Here is an 18573-nt window from a genome sequence, read left to right on the forward strand (position 1 = left end):
GACAGAATGAAATTTTTTTTCTTACTGTATAACAATCAATTAGGAATAGATAAAACAGCATATATTCTACCGGCTAGTCACCGTTACACGCGCTCTTATCACAACAAAAAGGTTAGAGATTTTACCTGCAGGACTAACGTATTTAAAAATTCTTTTTTCCCGCGCACGATATCTGAATGGAACGCACTACCTGCCACAACTGTCGAATGTCCAACGGTTTCATCCTTTCTTTCTGCACTTTGTGAATAAACCATAGCATTCATCTCTCGTTTTTACTAATCAAATCATGATTGTGAAAGGTTTCTCTTATGTTGTTTTTTTATGCAGATTCTTGTTCAGTGTCTGTTATTTTGTTTGATCTTATTTCATATATGTCTTTTATTTCAAATGCCTACTCCTGCCTAAGGCCTGGTAACAAGGCTGGCAGTACATGTAAAATAAATAATAAATAATAATTAAGCCGCAGGGAAGCACCACAGGACTTGAGTGTCACCAGGTTTTGGTTACGCTCTTCAGTAACTTGTGTGATGAGGAGTTGTTCGGAGACACACCTCCACTTTAATGCACTTGGGCAACACTGAGAATGCTAGATTATAAGATTGCAGTCCAGAAAATGTTGAGCGGCTATTCGAGCACACTGAGAGTTGGGGACAGCGCTGGCTCTTCACTTGGTGGAGACAAATCCTTTTTCTGTCCATGGCCAGAACTCCTCGTAACTTTCCACGATGAGTATGCTGCTAGCATGGCACAGCTGTTGCCTTGCCTGAACAGCTAGGCTTGTGGCATCGTGGATTTTGACTGCATCTGCTCTGCCCTACGTTTTATTTGCAATACTGTTCTCGGGCTTCTTCGCCTGTAACAGGGTGGGTATAACAATATCAACTTATACAAGTGTATGATTATTTATTGGTATGCTCTGCTAATACATTGTTGGTGAAGATGGACTGCGCTGTGTTCTAAGAGAGCCATATCTTGAACTTTGCAAGTTTTAAAAACTTTTGCAGTGCCATAGCAGCCAAAATACCTGAAATATATTGAGGTTCATTACATTTCACTGGCATACTGGTGCTGGTGCTCCGGCACAAAACTTTAAAATTTGTTTGGCTTTCGTTTTATCTTCTAGTGATCAACCTCTTACCCTAAAATTATAGAAATTGATTTTTTAAATATACTACTTCATCAGTCTAAACTGAATTAAGGTTTCCCTTTAACGGTCCCTTTAACCTTTTCAGTGTCCCTGGCGCACCTGTACATTTTCACGTTTTTGTCCCGCTTGTCATTTGTGATTGAGCATACTTCCTAGTTAATTAGCTGAATAAAACTTGGACTAGAATTTTATTCTAGCGGACGAGCATGGGGCTGTCTGTTTCCTTCCCATAGAAGCCAATGTATTGACAGCAAACAGTAATTTCAAACTATTTACAACTTCACTGTAAACTATGTAATTGCGAAAAGTAAATTTGGTGCAATGTTAGAGTCATCTTAGCGGCTAATTGTCATTTAATTTGCTTCCAGATAGTTTCGACAAAACAAGAGTTACAGCCATTTTCTCGAGTCCCCCCCTATATGCCCATGTATTGACAGCAGATGGGAATTCTGTAACGTTTACAACTTCACTGTGAACTAATTATGACAAGTAAATGAAACTCTGCGTAATGATAGAGTCGTCTTAGTGGCCAATTTCAGTATTTATTCCAAGAGGCCTACAATAGATGGAAAGCTACAAAGCATTCGCGAGGCTTTGTAGCAAGGCGTTTCCTGTTCACCGGCACAATTTTTCAGAAGGGTAGCCACAGACAGCTTCGCTGTAAAAATTCTAGTAGTAGAACGCTCCGTGTATGGCACATAAAAGCAGTATTTACATAATAGTTTCTGCTCTTCATTTTCGATGCCCATTACCACATTCTTATAACATTTCACGCACTTTCCGGTATCTATGCCTGGATCTAACCATTTTCCTTCCATGCCAACTTGGGGTCACTGGGTACATGTCCCCGATTATGCGCCACTCTTCAATCGACCTCTTTAATGCCAGCTTGAATCACTGGGTGTGTACTACTGGGTATGCGCTGCTCTTGATAATAACCAGCCTAACATATAAGATATATCACCAATTACACACCCATCTGATTGCTAATCACATTGATGCCGCCAATCATCTCGAGGGAGAACAAATGCGCCACCAATTTTTTTTTTTTTTTTTTCTTTAAGAAATTTGGAGGATGCTTAAGCTTCGTCTTTAAGAGTGGAAGGCAATAGCATTCAAAGATCCCTGACTGCTTCTCACACTTCCCGGCAACTGCAGCGTCTGTAACCGTAATGTTTACCGCGAAACGCTGGCGGCGAACGCTATGCGCGAAGGCGAGCTTTCTGGTAGAAACGCGGCCTCTTGCGTGGGGCGCGATGCGGTGGAGGCGAGCGCCATCTGGAGGTGCTGCAAGGAACCAGGTGCGCCACTTTACGAATGCTAGAAACGCTGGAAAAGAAATTTGTGTTTGAGTTTCCGCATAGCAGAATTATGTGTTCTTGTATATTCAAATTATAATCCGACGCTATCATGTCTGTAGCTTGTGTGCAAGTAGCACTTTAAAATTTTTCTGACGCATTTTGCTTTGAGAAATTAAATTACTTCAGTAACTTTGCACTACACAGATGGCCTGCGTGGTTGGGTATGCGTGGTTCGGAATGATTTTTGCCAGAACAACGGCCGACGCTGGACGCAAGAAGCCGACGCTGGATTTTCTGTGACATGGAGCTCTTAACGCTCTCGCATTCATAAAGGTTTGAAACCTTGAAACCCCAGGGAAAGTACTGGCTAGCCTGAGAGCAACCTAAATAATTCAATGTAGTAGCTTTTTTATAGCCAGCTTCATTTCCCAGGAGGCTACTGCATCGTGACATCGTGAGGCAGAAGGTGATCATGTGGGAGCCAGGACATTGAGATGTTTGACACTCACTTGGTCGTCTGCTGTGCTGCTACGTCGGACCTAACAGTGGGTAGAAGCATAGGAGGCAAACGAGTGAGTCGAAGCAAGTGCCAAAACGTCGCATGTCCTGTTCCCATGTGACCACCTTCTGTGTCATGACAACACGGCACTGCAATTTCCTGGGAAACGAAACTGAACAGTCTGTAGAAAAGCTATTATATTACATTATTTAGGGTGTTCTGAGGCTTGCCAGTATTTTTTCTAGGGTTTAGAGATCTAGGGACTTCATTTAATGAAAAAAATGAGGAGTCAAAACAAATATGTCAGTACCCTTCAACTTTAGCAAAACTAAATTTCCGACTGGGCCTTGTGAGGGACCTTTAATTTAAGCTTCGACAAGACAGACGAATTTGCAAGTTCCTGTCACATTGATCTTATATAGAGTCTACCATGCACCTGCAGCCACCAGTGACAATAGCCAGCACGCTCTCCCTAAGTGTAGCGAGTGTAGCCGTCTAGATCTTTGCAGAATCTGGGGTTGCACTGAAGTTTACAGTGCATGACCATCTCTGGCAAAGAAAACACACATGCTTCGGACGGTGCACTTTATTCACAGAGAAAAATAACATATGCATTAAACTTTTGATCATAGGTAACAACATTCTTGCACTTTGGTATAACGTTTGATGTCCTCACTCTCAACAGGTTGGCCAACACACACACATGCAAACAGCACACCTGCGAGAAGTGTCCACTGATTTGCTTTCAGTCACACAAACGATGACAAGCATAAAATCTGCCAAACACATAATGAACACATTGACTGCAAGAAAAACAGTGGTCCAACTCATTCATTAGTTAGTGGAATCATCTCACACTTGCACCACAGGATCACCAATTTATATTAATGCCACTGCTAACACTTCACCCACATGTGTCTCGCATACTTTTCTAATAGCAGCAAATGCCAACAGTGTTACAGAAATGACATCATTTTTTAGTTTCCAATAGCAACTTGGCTGTCTCAAAGCACAGGCTGCTATTATGACGGAAACTCTCATGTGCTAAAACCTGGCTCTACAAAAAGTGTTCCTTTGGTGCCTTATGGTAGTCGGCAAATCTTGCATCATTTACTGTGCAAAATTTACTTGCCACCTGCGTCTATAGTTACCTATATGTTTGTGTGTAGAAGCCTGGGCATGCCTCAGTGAACTTATTACAGTTTCTGCTGACATGGCAGTACACCAGTGTAAAGCAGCAATTGCACTATGTCCAAGAGTAAGTGCAGTACCACGCTTACATTTTCTATTTCTCGATATCTGACAGCAAGGAAAAGTGCGTGTGGTCAAATTTCCAAGCACATGTTCAGCTGCCCACACTGCAGTCATGACGGATAAGTTGCTCTTCTTTTGGCACTTTCGGAGTGTGCTGCACAGCCTGCCAGGGTGCTCGCAGTTGATTAGTGTAGCGGTGAATGATAGTTTGTATTCACCGACAGTGATTAGGGTGCTACGCCGGATGCTTGCCGCAACAGTGTCCGCATCAGCTTGTCTGCAATAGTGTCATCCGCTCGTTGAGTCTGTCGTCTGTTTGTCACACACACACACGGAGCTTGCTCATCTCAGCTAACCCTGGCAAATTACCTCACACACCGTGTGGCATGGTACAGAATCAACAATCGGAACCAGAAGATGCAAGCGCGATATGTTTTAAACTTTTACGTCTGTCTTGTTGAGGTAACAACACTGACACATCTTTGTACACTGACAGCATCTTTGACTGGTTGTTCATGAGCACTCTGCTGGGTTTACGAAGTCATTTAATGCAACATTAAGCTCTACAACAAGGCTAAACAGCCTCTAACAGTGATAATCACATTTCAACATCCCTTCTGGAGCAGTTTTTCTTTTTCTTACAAAAAAGCGTATTTGCTTATTCACACAATCTTTGCAGTGAAATGACCAGTCAAAGGCACTGTAAGCCCAATCACAAGGTGAAACAACCATAAGCTCACTTCTTCAGGGCAAGCCCTGCATGAAGTAAAAAAAAAGAGAGAGAGAATGACTACAAACAGCGAGGTGAACAGCACCAGCTTGGTGTGAAGGACGGTGGCGAGCTGTGCAACTGGGCAGTGTATGATCTGGAACCCATGACACGACACAAATGCCATGATGCAATCAGTCATTCGAAGCAGCCTAGCTACAGCAGACAGTCCCACGGCTGAGCCAAGAATGAAGAGAGCTAGGCAGATCCTCGACACAACTGTATCACAACATGTTGTAGTGTAAGCCCAATTATGTTGTCTCACGGAGGTCTACATGTTTAGTTGAGTCAGTTTTTATCGAGCTTAAGGTGATCCTGTTGGCTAATGTGTTTTAAATGAGTACTTCTAATCAAAATTATTGGAGGAACTCTAGAGAAAGTTATACAACATGAGTACAGGGTCATCCACTGGGAAGGAGAAAAACGTGAAAAACGTGAGCAGTCCATGACTACTGTCAGCCTAATTTTGACGCAAAAGCCTGCAGATAAAGTTTTCACTAATGCTATATATGCCTAATGCATCACAGCCACACTTTTTTCCACTAGAGACAAAGAAATAGTGACATTATACTAGAATCAATACTAATGAAGTACACTTTTCATGCAAATTTATGGCTTAGGACTTTGCGTAGGTGCCATGAATAAAAGCAGACTTAAAAGGAGGTAGGATGACAGGATGTAAATAAGGCAAAAAGTAAAAAAAATATAAACATCATTAAAACTGATGCTGAAATGTACTTTGTGCAAATGCACTTTCTCTCGCAACGATTGGCCCCAATGGCTACACTGATCCCAGGCATTACAACTGTGACTGCAATCACAACCACTTTGAAAAGCCTAGATCACATGACCAAAATACGACGACTCTACTGTGACATTTGTGGTCTGCTTTGACAGCATTCAGAGGAAGCAAGCTGTAATTGGGCACGGATTCACATACACTCTCAACAAAGTTCACACCTTCTGGGTCGTATCTTGTCCCACAACAATATCGTCATCTGTCTTGCCCACTGCGAGCCCGGTACTTCCAAGTCACGAACGGCTTGCATGTTATCAGCGTAACACAGCATTCTTGACAGGAAAGCAGCAAGCACCAAGTTTTCAAGAAAGGAAGCACAAGCAAGGCAGATGATGATTATTGTTGTGGGACAAGATAAGCCCTAAAGGGTGTAAACTTTTGTAAGAGTGTACCCACTCTACAAAATGCATACTGATAACTCCTTTACCTGGGTAACACATTGCGCCATGTTTAACTCCCTTGCTCAGAATACTCATGTCAAATGAGAGTGAACATACTTGATTGCAAAGTATGGGAACTTTCAGAAACAGAATTTGCCAACAGAACACTCCATTTTGTTCTCAGAGCTTTAATGGCACTACAAGCTAGAACACCTAGCAGATTGAATGCAAATGCTCACAATATTTGTGGAAGAGTTTACGCAACACAAAGGACCGAGAAATCACCATTCACTCCTCTAAGCAGGTGTAAAAGAACATTCCCTAGTTAACTCCATTTTGCAGATTCCGCATGCCCAATCAGAGTGCTCATTCAAGAGCATGAGAACTCTCGAGAATGGAGCTGGAAAATGGAGCACTTCCTTATAGTCTTACAGTGTACTGTTAATGGCTCTGCAAGTCAAAAAAGCTGGCGAACTGGATGTCAAAGAACAACACTCTTACAAACTGCATACCCTTTAGGGTGTCAGTTTGCCTATCAACAATAATTACCATCGATTTTGCATGTATTTAATTTACCACTGTGCACTACATCGTTTCCTCTCAGTAGCACCCCATGTGTATAAGTGTCCCATTGTTTTCCAAACATGATGGACACATGATGGACAATTATTGCTGTGCAGTAAAAATTACACCCCAAAGAAAGTACAAGTGTTAAGAGTAACAGTGTTGCTTTCGCACTTTTAAAATGCACAGCACAAAGACATCTTTGATCATATCAGCAAGGATGAGCAGGCCAAGTCTTGCGTACTTCACAAGAGTGAATGTTGAGGTCAGTATAGCAAGTGAAACTTTGTTTGCAATCTAACAGCTCGCTTTACAATCACAGGCCACGGTTGAGTCCAAGACAGGTGAGTCTGCTGCTCCCCTTGACATCTGCTCTTGCGTTGTGATGTACCTATGCAAGGCAATCCACTGCCAAGGATAAAACAGGTGACATAAGGAACTACCGCTTGCTCTCCATGCATGGGGTTGCCTTTCAAAAGTTCTGCTGCCATTATAATGTCCAGGTGCCATGTCAAATAAGGCAACCAATCTGACACTTTCGCCTAGTGATAACGCCAAGAGTAACTGCTATCAAACATCCGTGGACGAAACGTTTACGAACACAGCAGACACAAACAAACTGATCTTGTGTACAGCTTGAATGTGCCTAGCCACACTACTGCATCTCAGTTACAAGTCAGACACCTAGCTTTTTCTTTTTTTCCAGCTTTCAACTCTGCAAATAATACCAACCAAAGTGTAATACAATTGAAATTTAGGGGGCTATAAATCGAGGGAAAGATCTTGTAGTAATATGACTTCAAACAACCTGGTATTTGGCCATATATGACTGACAAACATATTGCAAAACAAAAAAGGAGGAATTGTGATTCTCAATATAATGCAAGAAGCAGATTTGAAGTGTACCGGAATCCAAAACAATGCCTAGTATTACATGAAGGATTTTATGGCATTCTCTAGAAAATATGCCACAAGGGCTTTTGGCTGTTTGCACACCCTGTCACTCAATTGCTTCAGCATCACAGATTGCCACCTTCAGAAACTGTCAGCCCAACAAACCTGACAAAATGGAACTCAATTAAGGCACCACCCAATGCACACACTTCTCTGTTCACTCAGAGAACTTTTCTCAGGCTACCACCGCGTTTTGCAGATCCCCACACCAGCAGCGCACGGTAAATCAGTGCTCCAGGCACCAAGGACTGGTGTGACAGCAAAATGTCGTAAGCGGGCAAAAGAAACAATCACAGGACGACTCTTTTGACCCAGGCAAGCCTTCACCAAGGTCACCAAGGTCACCAAGGCTTGTCACCAGCCAGCTAATACAGTGTGGTCACATACGACAGGAAACACTCTACTCATGCTTAATCAGTAAATACTCTCTGGGTTTGACATCAAACCTAATTTGACATCAGCAACCCGTGCCCATAGAGTAGCCACAAGTATTTTCGTCTGCTACCATCACAGAGGAGCAGACGGAACTGAGACACATGCCAAGCTGATGTCACCACCGGTAATCACACTATTCCTTAGTCACGAATGTCCATAACAACCATGTTGCTTCACTTGGCATACTGGAGGTAGAAGGCCAGCTTTATCCGTTCCAGCAGCTGGCAAAACTGGATGGCAGGATCCGGCTGAAGTTCAAGGAACTCTTGAACCAATGGTAGTGTCAGCAGGAGTAGAGCCTGGCCGTCAATTTCCTGTGCAGACGAGAGAAAGAGGAAAGTGCAAGATCAATTGGGTGATGACCCATTAATGGTGTTAAACATGTGTATCAGCTTACGAATGGTATCCAAGTCAATGAGCACAGCTGTCACCAGTCTTTATATTTTTTTGCATCTTTCTGGGCTTCCAAGCCCCATCTCACAGTAGAAGTGGCTGTTCATTTCACAGACGTGAGTCGATTGCTAGTGGAGGAAATGAAGGCGGAACTTTGCTTTGTCTGAATAACGAGCCCAAACCTTGGCAAAGGTATGTCGGTGAGACGTCACAGATTTTGAAGTATACGCTCGTGTCTTGTGCCATTTTAAGAGCAGGAAAGTTCTCCAAACTTGCTAGTCTCTCTTTCTGTAATCTTTACAATCTCTCTAATCCTTTACGATGTGATTCAGTTCATTACCAATGAACGATTCAGTAGACCCAAGCACACACTGTCCACATTTATGACGTCACATCGAACTGGCGCAGAAATTTCAGTGCAGCGTTGCCACCCGTCTTCTTTTTTGTTGTTGTTGAACCTCTCCTGGCTTACCAAGCGTCCCACCATGGCAAGAATGGCCATTTTACTATTGCAGCAGCGTACTTTACGAATGCAGCTTAAATTTAAAGGGCCCCTACAGCACCCTGAGCTTGACAATGAGTTACACAGTGGCTGATGTGTACTAGTCTGTAATGAACATATAGCCGCAAGAATTTTTCGAAATGGCACAGTAATAGCAAAGTTACAGGTGTTTGATGAACGAGTACGCATTTGCCGGGGTTTCCTGCTCTCCTTCGCTACCCTCTCCACTCACTGCTTGCTCCTGCTTACCACGTATGCTCACCGACTTTATGCGGCACAGTAAAGCTACGGGTAGCGCCAGCGCACAAGAAGAATAGCGCCTCCATTGTTGGCCCCTAATCACTCTCTGCATGAAGCTGATTGTCTGGAGGCTCCATAAGAGGTTCGATGGCACATAGTGGGCATGCCTCCCTCCATTCTCGGGACACACAATCGGCTTTCGTCATGTTGACGTTGTCATCTGGAGCACTCTGCTGACATCACGAAACATGAAGGAGACACCGAAAATGCCAGGAAAGGAACACAGGATTGCTTTTCTGAACTAGTGGCATTACCACGACACCTAGACTGCCGCATCTGCCAAAGACGATTGATACTGCATTCTTTACATGATGTGCAGCATGTTCGTTTGAAATGTGTCAAAAATTTTGAGAGGTTGTTTGGGGGCTTTACTTTTAAGGGACACTAAAGAAAAAAAAAGTGGATCTGTATTAGTAAACTGCCTTTCTACAATACCAAGGGAAACCAGAGGAGGCTTGGTCAGTCAGAAGAAACGCAAGAATGAAAGACTGGTGGCGATTCCACCTTGAAATTCCTGCACCAACTTGTTGTGAAGTCATGGATTTCAATGTTATTTGTTAGGGCACAGTTAAGTCTTTATCAGTAAAGAGGGACTACATCGTACTCTCAAAAAGGCAAAGAGTGAGCTTGGCACGGTTCGAGAACTTCAATTGCATCACAACCTAAATGAAAGAAAACACTGAAATCAATGAGGTCACACCGGCTTACCAGCACTGGGATTTAGCACGACGAACTTTAGCAAGTTGGGTCTTAATTTTCTCTTCTAGTAATCAACCTACTCCCACAAATTACAAAAATATGGTTTTAGAAGAATACCTTATCAGTTTTAAACTGATTTAGTGCTTCTCATCAGTGTCCCAATATCTGTAAAGGAGGGGGAGAGTTTGTGAACGTGCAGAGGGCTCACCTGTTCCTGCAGGACACGAACGAGGGGCGCGCAGTTGGTGCCGGCGACGAAGCGGGCCACATCCCCAACGGTCCACTCAATGGGATTCGACTCCAAGCACAGGTGGGGAATGTGGGGCTTTGGTTGCTGCTGCTGCTGCTGCTGCTGTGTACTCGCCAACGACGATAACGACCGTGAAGATGCCTCTTGTGCCGACTGTACAAGAAAGAGGAAAATTAAGTGTTCCGTTTTTCTTCTCGTTTTACTCAAGAGATCTGCCACAAGGAATATTGAGAACAGAAAGTTAAGAAGCGACATTAATATCAAGTGAAGGTACACAGCCCCATATGGCACACATATTAAAACAAACGAGAAGAATAAAGGGGGAACCAAATGAATGAGGCCAACAGGCAACGACGCTAGTAAAAGCACAGGAAAAATAACTTTTCTTTCTAACTGAAATGTAGGAATAATAAGCAACGGGGGAATGAAAGTTGATGATAAGACTTCTACAGTTCTACAATGATAAGACTTCTACAGATGCTATCTTCTACAGTTAGCATGCAGAAGGCGTGGGTCCAGCTCAAACCTGCAGCAAGTTATCGTTTTGTTCCCTTTTCCTTATTACTACAGCCGAACCTCAATATAACTAAGTCCTACTTGCACATGAAAAAACTTTGTTAAATTGCGAGTTTCGTTAAATTGAGATTCATATATTTCACCAGTGGAAATAAAGATGAGAACACTCCTGGCAGGTGAATCTTTGGGGGCAACAAACATACTCATCGGGAAGCTAACGAAGTCATGAACGATGGAATATTTATTTGACCTTAAAGAGCAATTCCATCCAATTCGGGTGGAAGCAAATAACTCCACCAGCCTAACCTGCCATTTGCTTTTCATGAGCGTCAGGTTTATAAGGCGCTCGTAAGTTGGTAGAGCTACCAAGGCCTCCTCATGCGAGTGCAAGACTGCGTGTGTGCGAAGGAGATCTGGCGCATTCATGATTTGTTTCGGTATAGCTGCGCTGCTTGCAACCTGGAGTTCTTCGCCCGAGTCATCGTCCTCCGGGCCTGTGTCTGTGACGGTCTGGATTATTGCGTCATCGTCCAGCTCTTCATTTATCACAGCGCAAGCATTACCGAAGACAAAATCCTCGAGCGTCACGTCCCTGAGAGCACCGCCCTGATCGCAGAGTAGCTGCCTCAAGTCAACAATGTTCATGGTGGATGGCAAACTTTCGTTGCCCTAATTTGCTTCACACTCCACTTCATTCAAATAAATGCAGCGGAGTGACAAGTAATGCAAATTCACTAATTAACTTTAAAGAACGTGTTTTGCAGCATTGAAGCCAGCCAATATGCTAAGTTTTCCCATTTGATAGAAATCCTGTGCCCAGCACTAGATTGAAGAAACTCGTACCCAAAATGTGCTGCAAACTGCACTGCTGTTCTAATTAGCAATTTTTCATGCTGCATATAAATACTAACTGCTTTGCCCAATTTGTTGATATGTTTTTTAAGGGATCGCCGTAAAAAAAACTTAACAGCAGGGAAAATGAGACCGTCAGAAAGGCCGCAAATCACCACAGCAATGTCAGAGGCTGCTCTGTATGGTTGACAGCACAGCTATTAAATGTCTCAGCCCTCACACTATGACCAAGGATTGTGCGTGGGCACATGGATAATTAAGCGACACATGTAATGTTCTGTGACAGTGACCCCTCTAAACTCTGCCTCACCGCAATAGCTTGCATATGCTTCATCGCATAACACGGCTCAATTGCGGCAAAGCTAACTCAAAGGGACCAGAGCTCATGCAATGTATATAAGAAGGTACACTTTTTGTCAGCCCCAAAATAAATGTAGCCCTGTGCTTGGCAGGTCTGGCCCAGTATCTGTGAACCCAGTATGTGGCCCAGTATGTGTCAGTATAAGCCAACTGCAATGAAACTGCGGACAGCGCAAGGTTCCCAGTTTCATGTAGTGAAAATGTAGGGCGGCCTTCCTACAAAATCTTGCGTATGAAATATGAGTGGCTGCAACATGAGGAACTCAAGAATTTATGGTTTTGATATAGCAACTGGAAAAATACACAGTCATTATTACTTGCAGGAGGTGACACAGAAACCGGACCATTGAGAACCAGCACATGTCCTTGAAACAACCTCCGAGATTAGGCCGCATCCATGGCGGGCCGAAAATCTCGGAGGCCGTGATATCGGATTTGTGTCATATCCAAGGTGCATGCGTAATCTGTGAAAGTGCAATACAGCGGAATCTCGATAAATGGAAATTGCTTAAACAAAGGAACACCATCCTCATGGTTGGTTGGTTTTGTAGCCATGCAATTGTATTCAGCTTTGTCTCGGTAAATGGAACTCCTGATAAATGGAACCAATTTCCTTAGTCCCTTGAGGTTCCGTTTAAAGAAAGTCTACTGAAAGGCAGTTTGTAATAAATACAGAAAGCTACCACACCTGCAGTTCTGCCAGCATTGCTTCAATAGTACATACTACTCGTTTATAACCAATTTCAACAAAAGTTAAACACGGCTGGAGCAGCACTGGGACTCTGAGAGACAGCATAGTGGAGGGCCCTGGATTAACTTTGCCTTATGTGCACCTGAATCAAAGTAGTATGTGAACACTTTTACATGCTGTCCCCCGAGGAAGCAGTCAGGGAAATCGAACCTGCAACCTCATACTCAGCAGCAGAATGTTACAGCCACTTAGACAACTGATGTCACTAAGGGAAGGTGCTTTATCAGGATAGTAATCACATAAAACACGCTCTCATTATACTTATGTAAATACTGTATATGGCTCCTGCCACAAAAATGGCTCGACGGCCATCCACTTGCCTCAGCGGTACCCTCGGAGGACAGAGAGTCTGGGGTGTCCGAGCGTGATGCCTGCTGCTGTTGCTTCTTGTTGGACAGCAGACGTGCCCGCAGAGGCTTCTGCCAACGCAGGTCCAAGTTGAGGGTCTTGAAGTCGGGCAGGCGTGCACCTCGTGTGCGCACGCCAGGCCGATCGTCTGGTGGCGGTGCATTTGATGCACAGGATGAGCTGACAGGGGGAGGAGGCCTGCGTTCGGACGTTCCAAGAGGGACACAGAGCGCTCAACAACAGCAATGCCAGCCCTCACGAAACACTTACTGCTTCTTTCCGACTGTCAGCCATGTAACACTAAACACACCAGTCTTGACATCATCATAGAAGCCAAACAACACTACGCCTGATCATGAGTACTTGGAAGAGACACCACCAAGGAATATTAAGTGCTGAGGAATAATTCCCTCCAGTCGCAAAAAGTGCCAACATTGAGCGGGAAAGTCAAATTTTTCAGTGGCAGGTGACCCTCACCTTATTTATCACTGACTATTTAATCATTTATTTAAAATACCTGTTTCCTTCTTTTGAATTTCATTTAGGATTTCTGAGAAGAAGGCAATGAAGTTTTAACCAATACTGTTATCTGTTATCTCATGGCATCAAGACAGCCGAAGTTGAGACCCTCCTTATTCAATGGGCTATAAAAAATAAGAGGAATTGAGGGGCACAACTCTTTGTTACTTAAAACAACATGAAGCCTGTCTGCTCTTATTTTCATGTAGTACCACCTGATATCTACAACTGAAAGGCTGAAAGGGTGTTCCACATCCATCGCTCCAGCCATGACAGGTGGCGCTGGCTAACACTCCTGGGATTAGGTCTAGTAGACATACACAAAAACCCAAGAAAGTGTACGGCGGGCATGTCACACATAACCAAGATGGCTCCCACCAGAAAGTTCTCTTTTCTTTTCCATTTTCCATATTACTTCTACACTTAAGTGAAATTAATAATTAATTTCCCCTGTGCTTTCCCTGGCTTCATTGTCTCTTCCCTTCCTGTAGCTTTAAATCGAGCACCTCAGTTTATTCGTCTCACTCGTGTAAATGACCAATGTCAAAAACAGAAACTGGCATTTCATGCTTTCGACAGGAAAAGCACTCATTGGTCAGCTAGTGGCCCGTAAATAAAATTTTACAGTACTAAAGTCAGCCAAGGCTCGCTGTAGGAAGTTCAATCTTTGGGGGCAGCTCGCACTAAAAGCAGAGAGTTCACTTAACATTTTAGCAAACATTTTTTTTACTCCTTTCACAAGCTAAGTTTTCAAGCTGGGGCCGTATTCTGGATCGACTAATTTCACTTCCAGCGATTGCTGATTAGCTAAGCCAATGCCCGGGCTGTCCATCGATTCATTAAAGGGACATTAAAAAAAATAATCTGAGCTGTATTAGTAAATTACTTTTCTACAATGCCAAAAAAGCCACACTTACCCTACAAAGAAACTGTGTAAGCGAGTAAAAAACCAGGACAGGCCCTGTGATATGCTACAGCAGCCACCAGACTATCAGCCTCATCCTGTGTCACAGCAGTTGTCTTGATACACCAACACATCAGCCATGACACCTAAACTGTCAGGAATTCTGATATAGCTAGGACTGTATGTGTCGTATCATGGCTTGTATTATTCGAGTACTTGCAACACATATGCAGTGACGGTTTTCTAGGGTTGTTTAGTATTAGTGTTGCTCAAATTATAAATTTATGTTTCGTGTGCACAAGATTAAAAAAAAATAAAAGTACCCCTGGAAAGTGGTTAATCGAGATCCCGCAACCAATCATCGCTGATGAAATTACGAGCATTCTGAGTTTTCAAGCACAACAGCTCACACCGATACCAGAGACCGTACGAGTTGTGGAGAAAGCAACGCACTGCCTGTTAGCAGACTTGGGCGGTCGGCCAGGCGGTCGACCAGGTGGTCGATGTCCAATCCGAGTGGGCGGCCGTGTGGCTGGACGATTTGACAGCCGCTCCGACTTTTTCACGGCAGCAGCAGCAGCAGCAGAGGTGGTGGTGTTAGTGTTAGAGGTAGAAGTGGCATTGAGTTCCTTGGAAGCTGCACCTTGCTCAGATGCCTGCAAGTGAATCATAGCACCACTTAAACCGTGACGAGAGAGAGGTGAACAGCTTGCAGGGAGGTGCTATGGACTACACAATGTAACACCCAGGCAGGAAGTTCAGAAAGTATTCAAAGGGACACATGTTAGGGAGTTAGCCTTTATTTGCTTATGAGCACCCAAACAAACAAACAAAAAATGTGTGCATGTAAAAATTGGGCTAGTGATTATCCGTTACTTGAAGACTATAGAGTACAAGTGGACAAGGAAGAAGTAACGGACATGGGTGCTCGTGTCTGCTAAATCTTTTTCTTGTCCTCATCTACTTGTACAGACTTGCCTACATGTTCGGACATATACAGTCATGGTGAATTACCAAATGTTCTCATTTAAGGGCCACTTTCTTTTTGCATAGATTTGAGCCCGGACTTCCTGAGTGTGACCCATAGGCAAATAAAAAGTAAATAAATTGGTATCTGCTTTCACAAAGCAGACACGCTTGCAGCCATGTGCAACGACCATGGGAAGTCCTTTTTTTATGACTTCGTTTGCTACCTCACTCGTCGCTGACATGTAGATGCGGAGTCAGAGCAGCTGGAATCTGATTCACCACAAGCGTGCTATCGCGAGACGAAACCATCCCCAGACGTGGATTCTGAGTTTACGCCCCATGTAAAGTTGCACAATAACAAAACTATTAATGTTTTTCTAATATAATATGAATCGAATGTTTCAGTTCAGAACACCCACTTACTTCCCAAATGATGCCAGAGTGATAAAAACTCACGACAAAAGCATGTACAGTACATAAAAGCACAGTACCCATGTTCGTGATGCTCTATGTGAAATACATACATAGCACAAAACTATATGCCCAGCATGATAGGACGAGCTGCGGGGCACTGGGATACCGATTTCACTGGGGCTTAGTGGACGGCTTCTCTCTCTCTAACAATCAACTGCAGAAATCACCGAAGAGAAGACCAATACACGGTGTAATATAGTTAAACCTCAATATAATGAAGTTGGTGAAAGTGGCACATTATTTCATTATATTGAAATTTCGTTATACTGAAATTGCACCTCTTATGCAAATAAGTACAGCTGCCCGTAAATTTTTTTTACACAAAAAGCACCGTAAACTTTTCCTAATTATCTGCTAGCTGGAGGAAAACCAATACCAATGAGAAAAATGTTTTCATCTTGTTGAATTTAAGAGCTGGTGAATAAAGTTTCAGGCCGTATTAACGATACCTTCACATTGGCGGGACAAAGCAAAGCCTGCGAAGCTTTCGCATCTGCGCAGCCTAGGCTGACAGTGTCACTTGCAGTGGAACAAAGGCGTCCCCAAAACTCGAGATATCTCCACACACGACCTCCAGCACTAACCGCACACAGCACGTGAAGTCACGGCCATCTCGGCTTGCCCAACATTGGCATCCACCACAGATTACCTCAGAGATGAGGGTGCATGGGCCACAATGACAGCCTAGGCTAGAGGAGGAGTCATGCGCTCACCTGCCCCCTCCCCCCCCTGGCACCATCTTTTTCGGCTCACCTTCGCATGCTCTCCCTCACATGCACACGGCACTTGGACTTTATGCAGAACATGACAACTTTCAACCAGTTGACCACCTGCATCCATGGCAGTTTCCATTTATTGCTTCGGTATTCCTTTGCGGCGACACTGAAATTTCATTATACAGTGGAATCTCGATAAACGGAGATGACTTAAACGGAACCTGCCTCTTATACGGAACACCATCCTCATGGTTGGTTGGTTTCGTATTCCGCTTAGTCTCTCAGTAAATGGAACTCCAAGTTAATCAACAAGTAAGACAGCTGACATAAGGAAGTATAATATGGATAGAATTGAACATGCTCTCAGGAACGGGAGAAGCCTAAAAGCAGTGAAGAAACTAGGAATAGGCAAGAATCAGATGTATACGTTAAGAGACAAAGCCGGTAATATCATTACTAATATGAATGAGATAGTTCAAGTGGCTGAGGAGTTCTATAAAGATTTATACAGTACCAGTGGCACCCACGATGATAATGGAAGAGAATGGTCTAGAGGAACTTGAAATCCCACAAGTAACGCCGGAAGAAGTAAAGAAAGCCTTGGGAGCTATGCAAAGGGGGAAGGCAGCTGGGGAGGATCAGGTAACAGCAGATTTGTTGAAGGATAGTGGGCAGATTGTTCTAGAAAAACTGGCCACCCTGTATGTGCAATGCCTCATGACCTCGAGCGTACCGGAATCTTGGAGGAACGCTAACATGATCCTAATCCATAAGAAAGGGGACGCCAAAGACTTGGAAAATTATAGACCGATCAGCTTACTGTCAGTTGCCTACAAACTATTTACTAAGGTAATCGCAAATAGAATCAGGAACACTATCAATCAGGTGATAGAGAAATGTGCGGAATATAACCAACCCTTATATATAGCTTTCATTGATTACGAGAAAGCGTTTGATTCTGTCGAAACCTCAGCAGTCATGAAGGCATTACGGAATCAGGGTGCAGATGAGCCGTATGTAAAAATACTGAAGGATATCTGTTGTGGCTTCGACGGGGCGCCTGGACAAAAGGGTTACGGCATGTGGCCTAAACGGCCGGGGCGCGCAGCGCCGCAAGAAAGAGCCGGACTGCTTCAGTCGGGGACCAGACGAAGAATGCACTTTTATTTCTCCGAGGGGAAGCAGGAAAGCAACTTACAGCGTTTGGCGCTGAGTGGCGCCCTGATGTAAAGACCCAAAACCGAAACCAGAAGTTAACACAGGATACCACAATATCTATAGCGGCTCCACAGCCACCATAGTCCTCCATAAAGAAAGCAACAAAATCCCAATAAAGAAAGGCGTCAGGCAGGGAGATACGATCTCTCCAATGCTATTCACAGCGGGTATTCATAGACCTGGATTGGGAGGCATTGGGGATAAGAGTTAATGGAGAATACCTTAGTAACTTGCGATTCGCTGATGATATTGCCTTGCTAAGTAACTCAGGGGACCAACTGCAATGCATGCTCACTGACCTGGAGAGGCAAAGCAGAAGGGTGGGTCTTAAAATTAATCTGCAGAAAACTAAAGTAATGTTTAACAGTCTCGGGAGAGAACAGCAGTTTATGATAGGTAGCGAGGCACTGGAAGTGGTAAGGTAATACATCTACTTAGGCCAGGTAGTGACCGCGGATCCAGATCATGAGACTGAAATAATCAGAAGAATAAGAATGGGCTGGGGTGTGTTTGGCAGGCATTCTCAGATCCTGAACAGCAGGTTGCCACTATTCCTCAAGAGAAAAGTGTTTAACAGCTGTGTCTTACCCGTACTCACGTACGGTGCAGAAACTACGAAAAGAGTTCTACTTAAATTGAGGATGCAACGAGCTATGGAAAGAAGAATGATGGGTGTAACGTTAAGGGATAAGAAAAGAGC

The 18573-nt window shown here is 43.8% G+C and overlaps 1 protein-coding gene across 2 annotated transcripts in view; it reads right to left on the reverse strand.

Annotated features, from left to right (window-relative positions):
- Window positions 1-6694: 6694 nt before the first annotated feature.
- The window catches only part of LOC126523387 (scm-like with four MBT domains protein 2), a 55432-nt gene continuing 43553 nt past the window's right edge, over window positions 6695-18573 (reverse strand). For both annotated transcript variants that reach the window (XM_055066936.1, XM_055066937.1), the window contains exons 18-21: window positions 14950-15152; window positions 13046-13271; window positions 10205-10399; window positions 6695-8416 (exon numbers count right to left, since the gene is read on the reverse strand). In XM_055066936.1, coding sequence (XP_054922911.1) covers window positions 8276-8416; window positions 10205-10399; window positions 13046-13271; window positions 14950-15152 — 765 coding nt within the window. In that variant the 3' untranslated portion in view covers window positions 6695-8275. The remainder of the gene's footprint in view (window positions 8417-10204; window positions 10400-13045; window positions 13272-14949; window positions 15153-18573) is intronic.

This window comes from Dermacentor andersoni, chromosome 6 (genome assembly GCF_023375885.2).
Source record: "Dermacentor andersoni chromosome 6, qqDerAnde1_hic_scaffold, whole genome shotgun sequence".
Lineage (NCBI taxonomy): Eukaryota > Metazoa > Arthropoda > Arachnida > Ixodida > Ixodidae > Dermacentor > Dermacentor andersoni.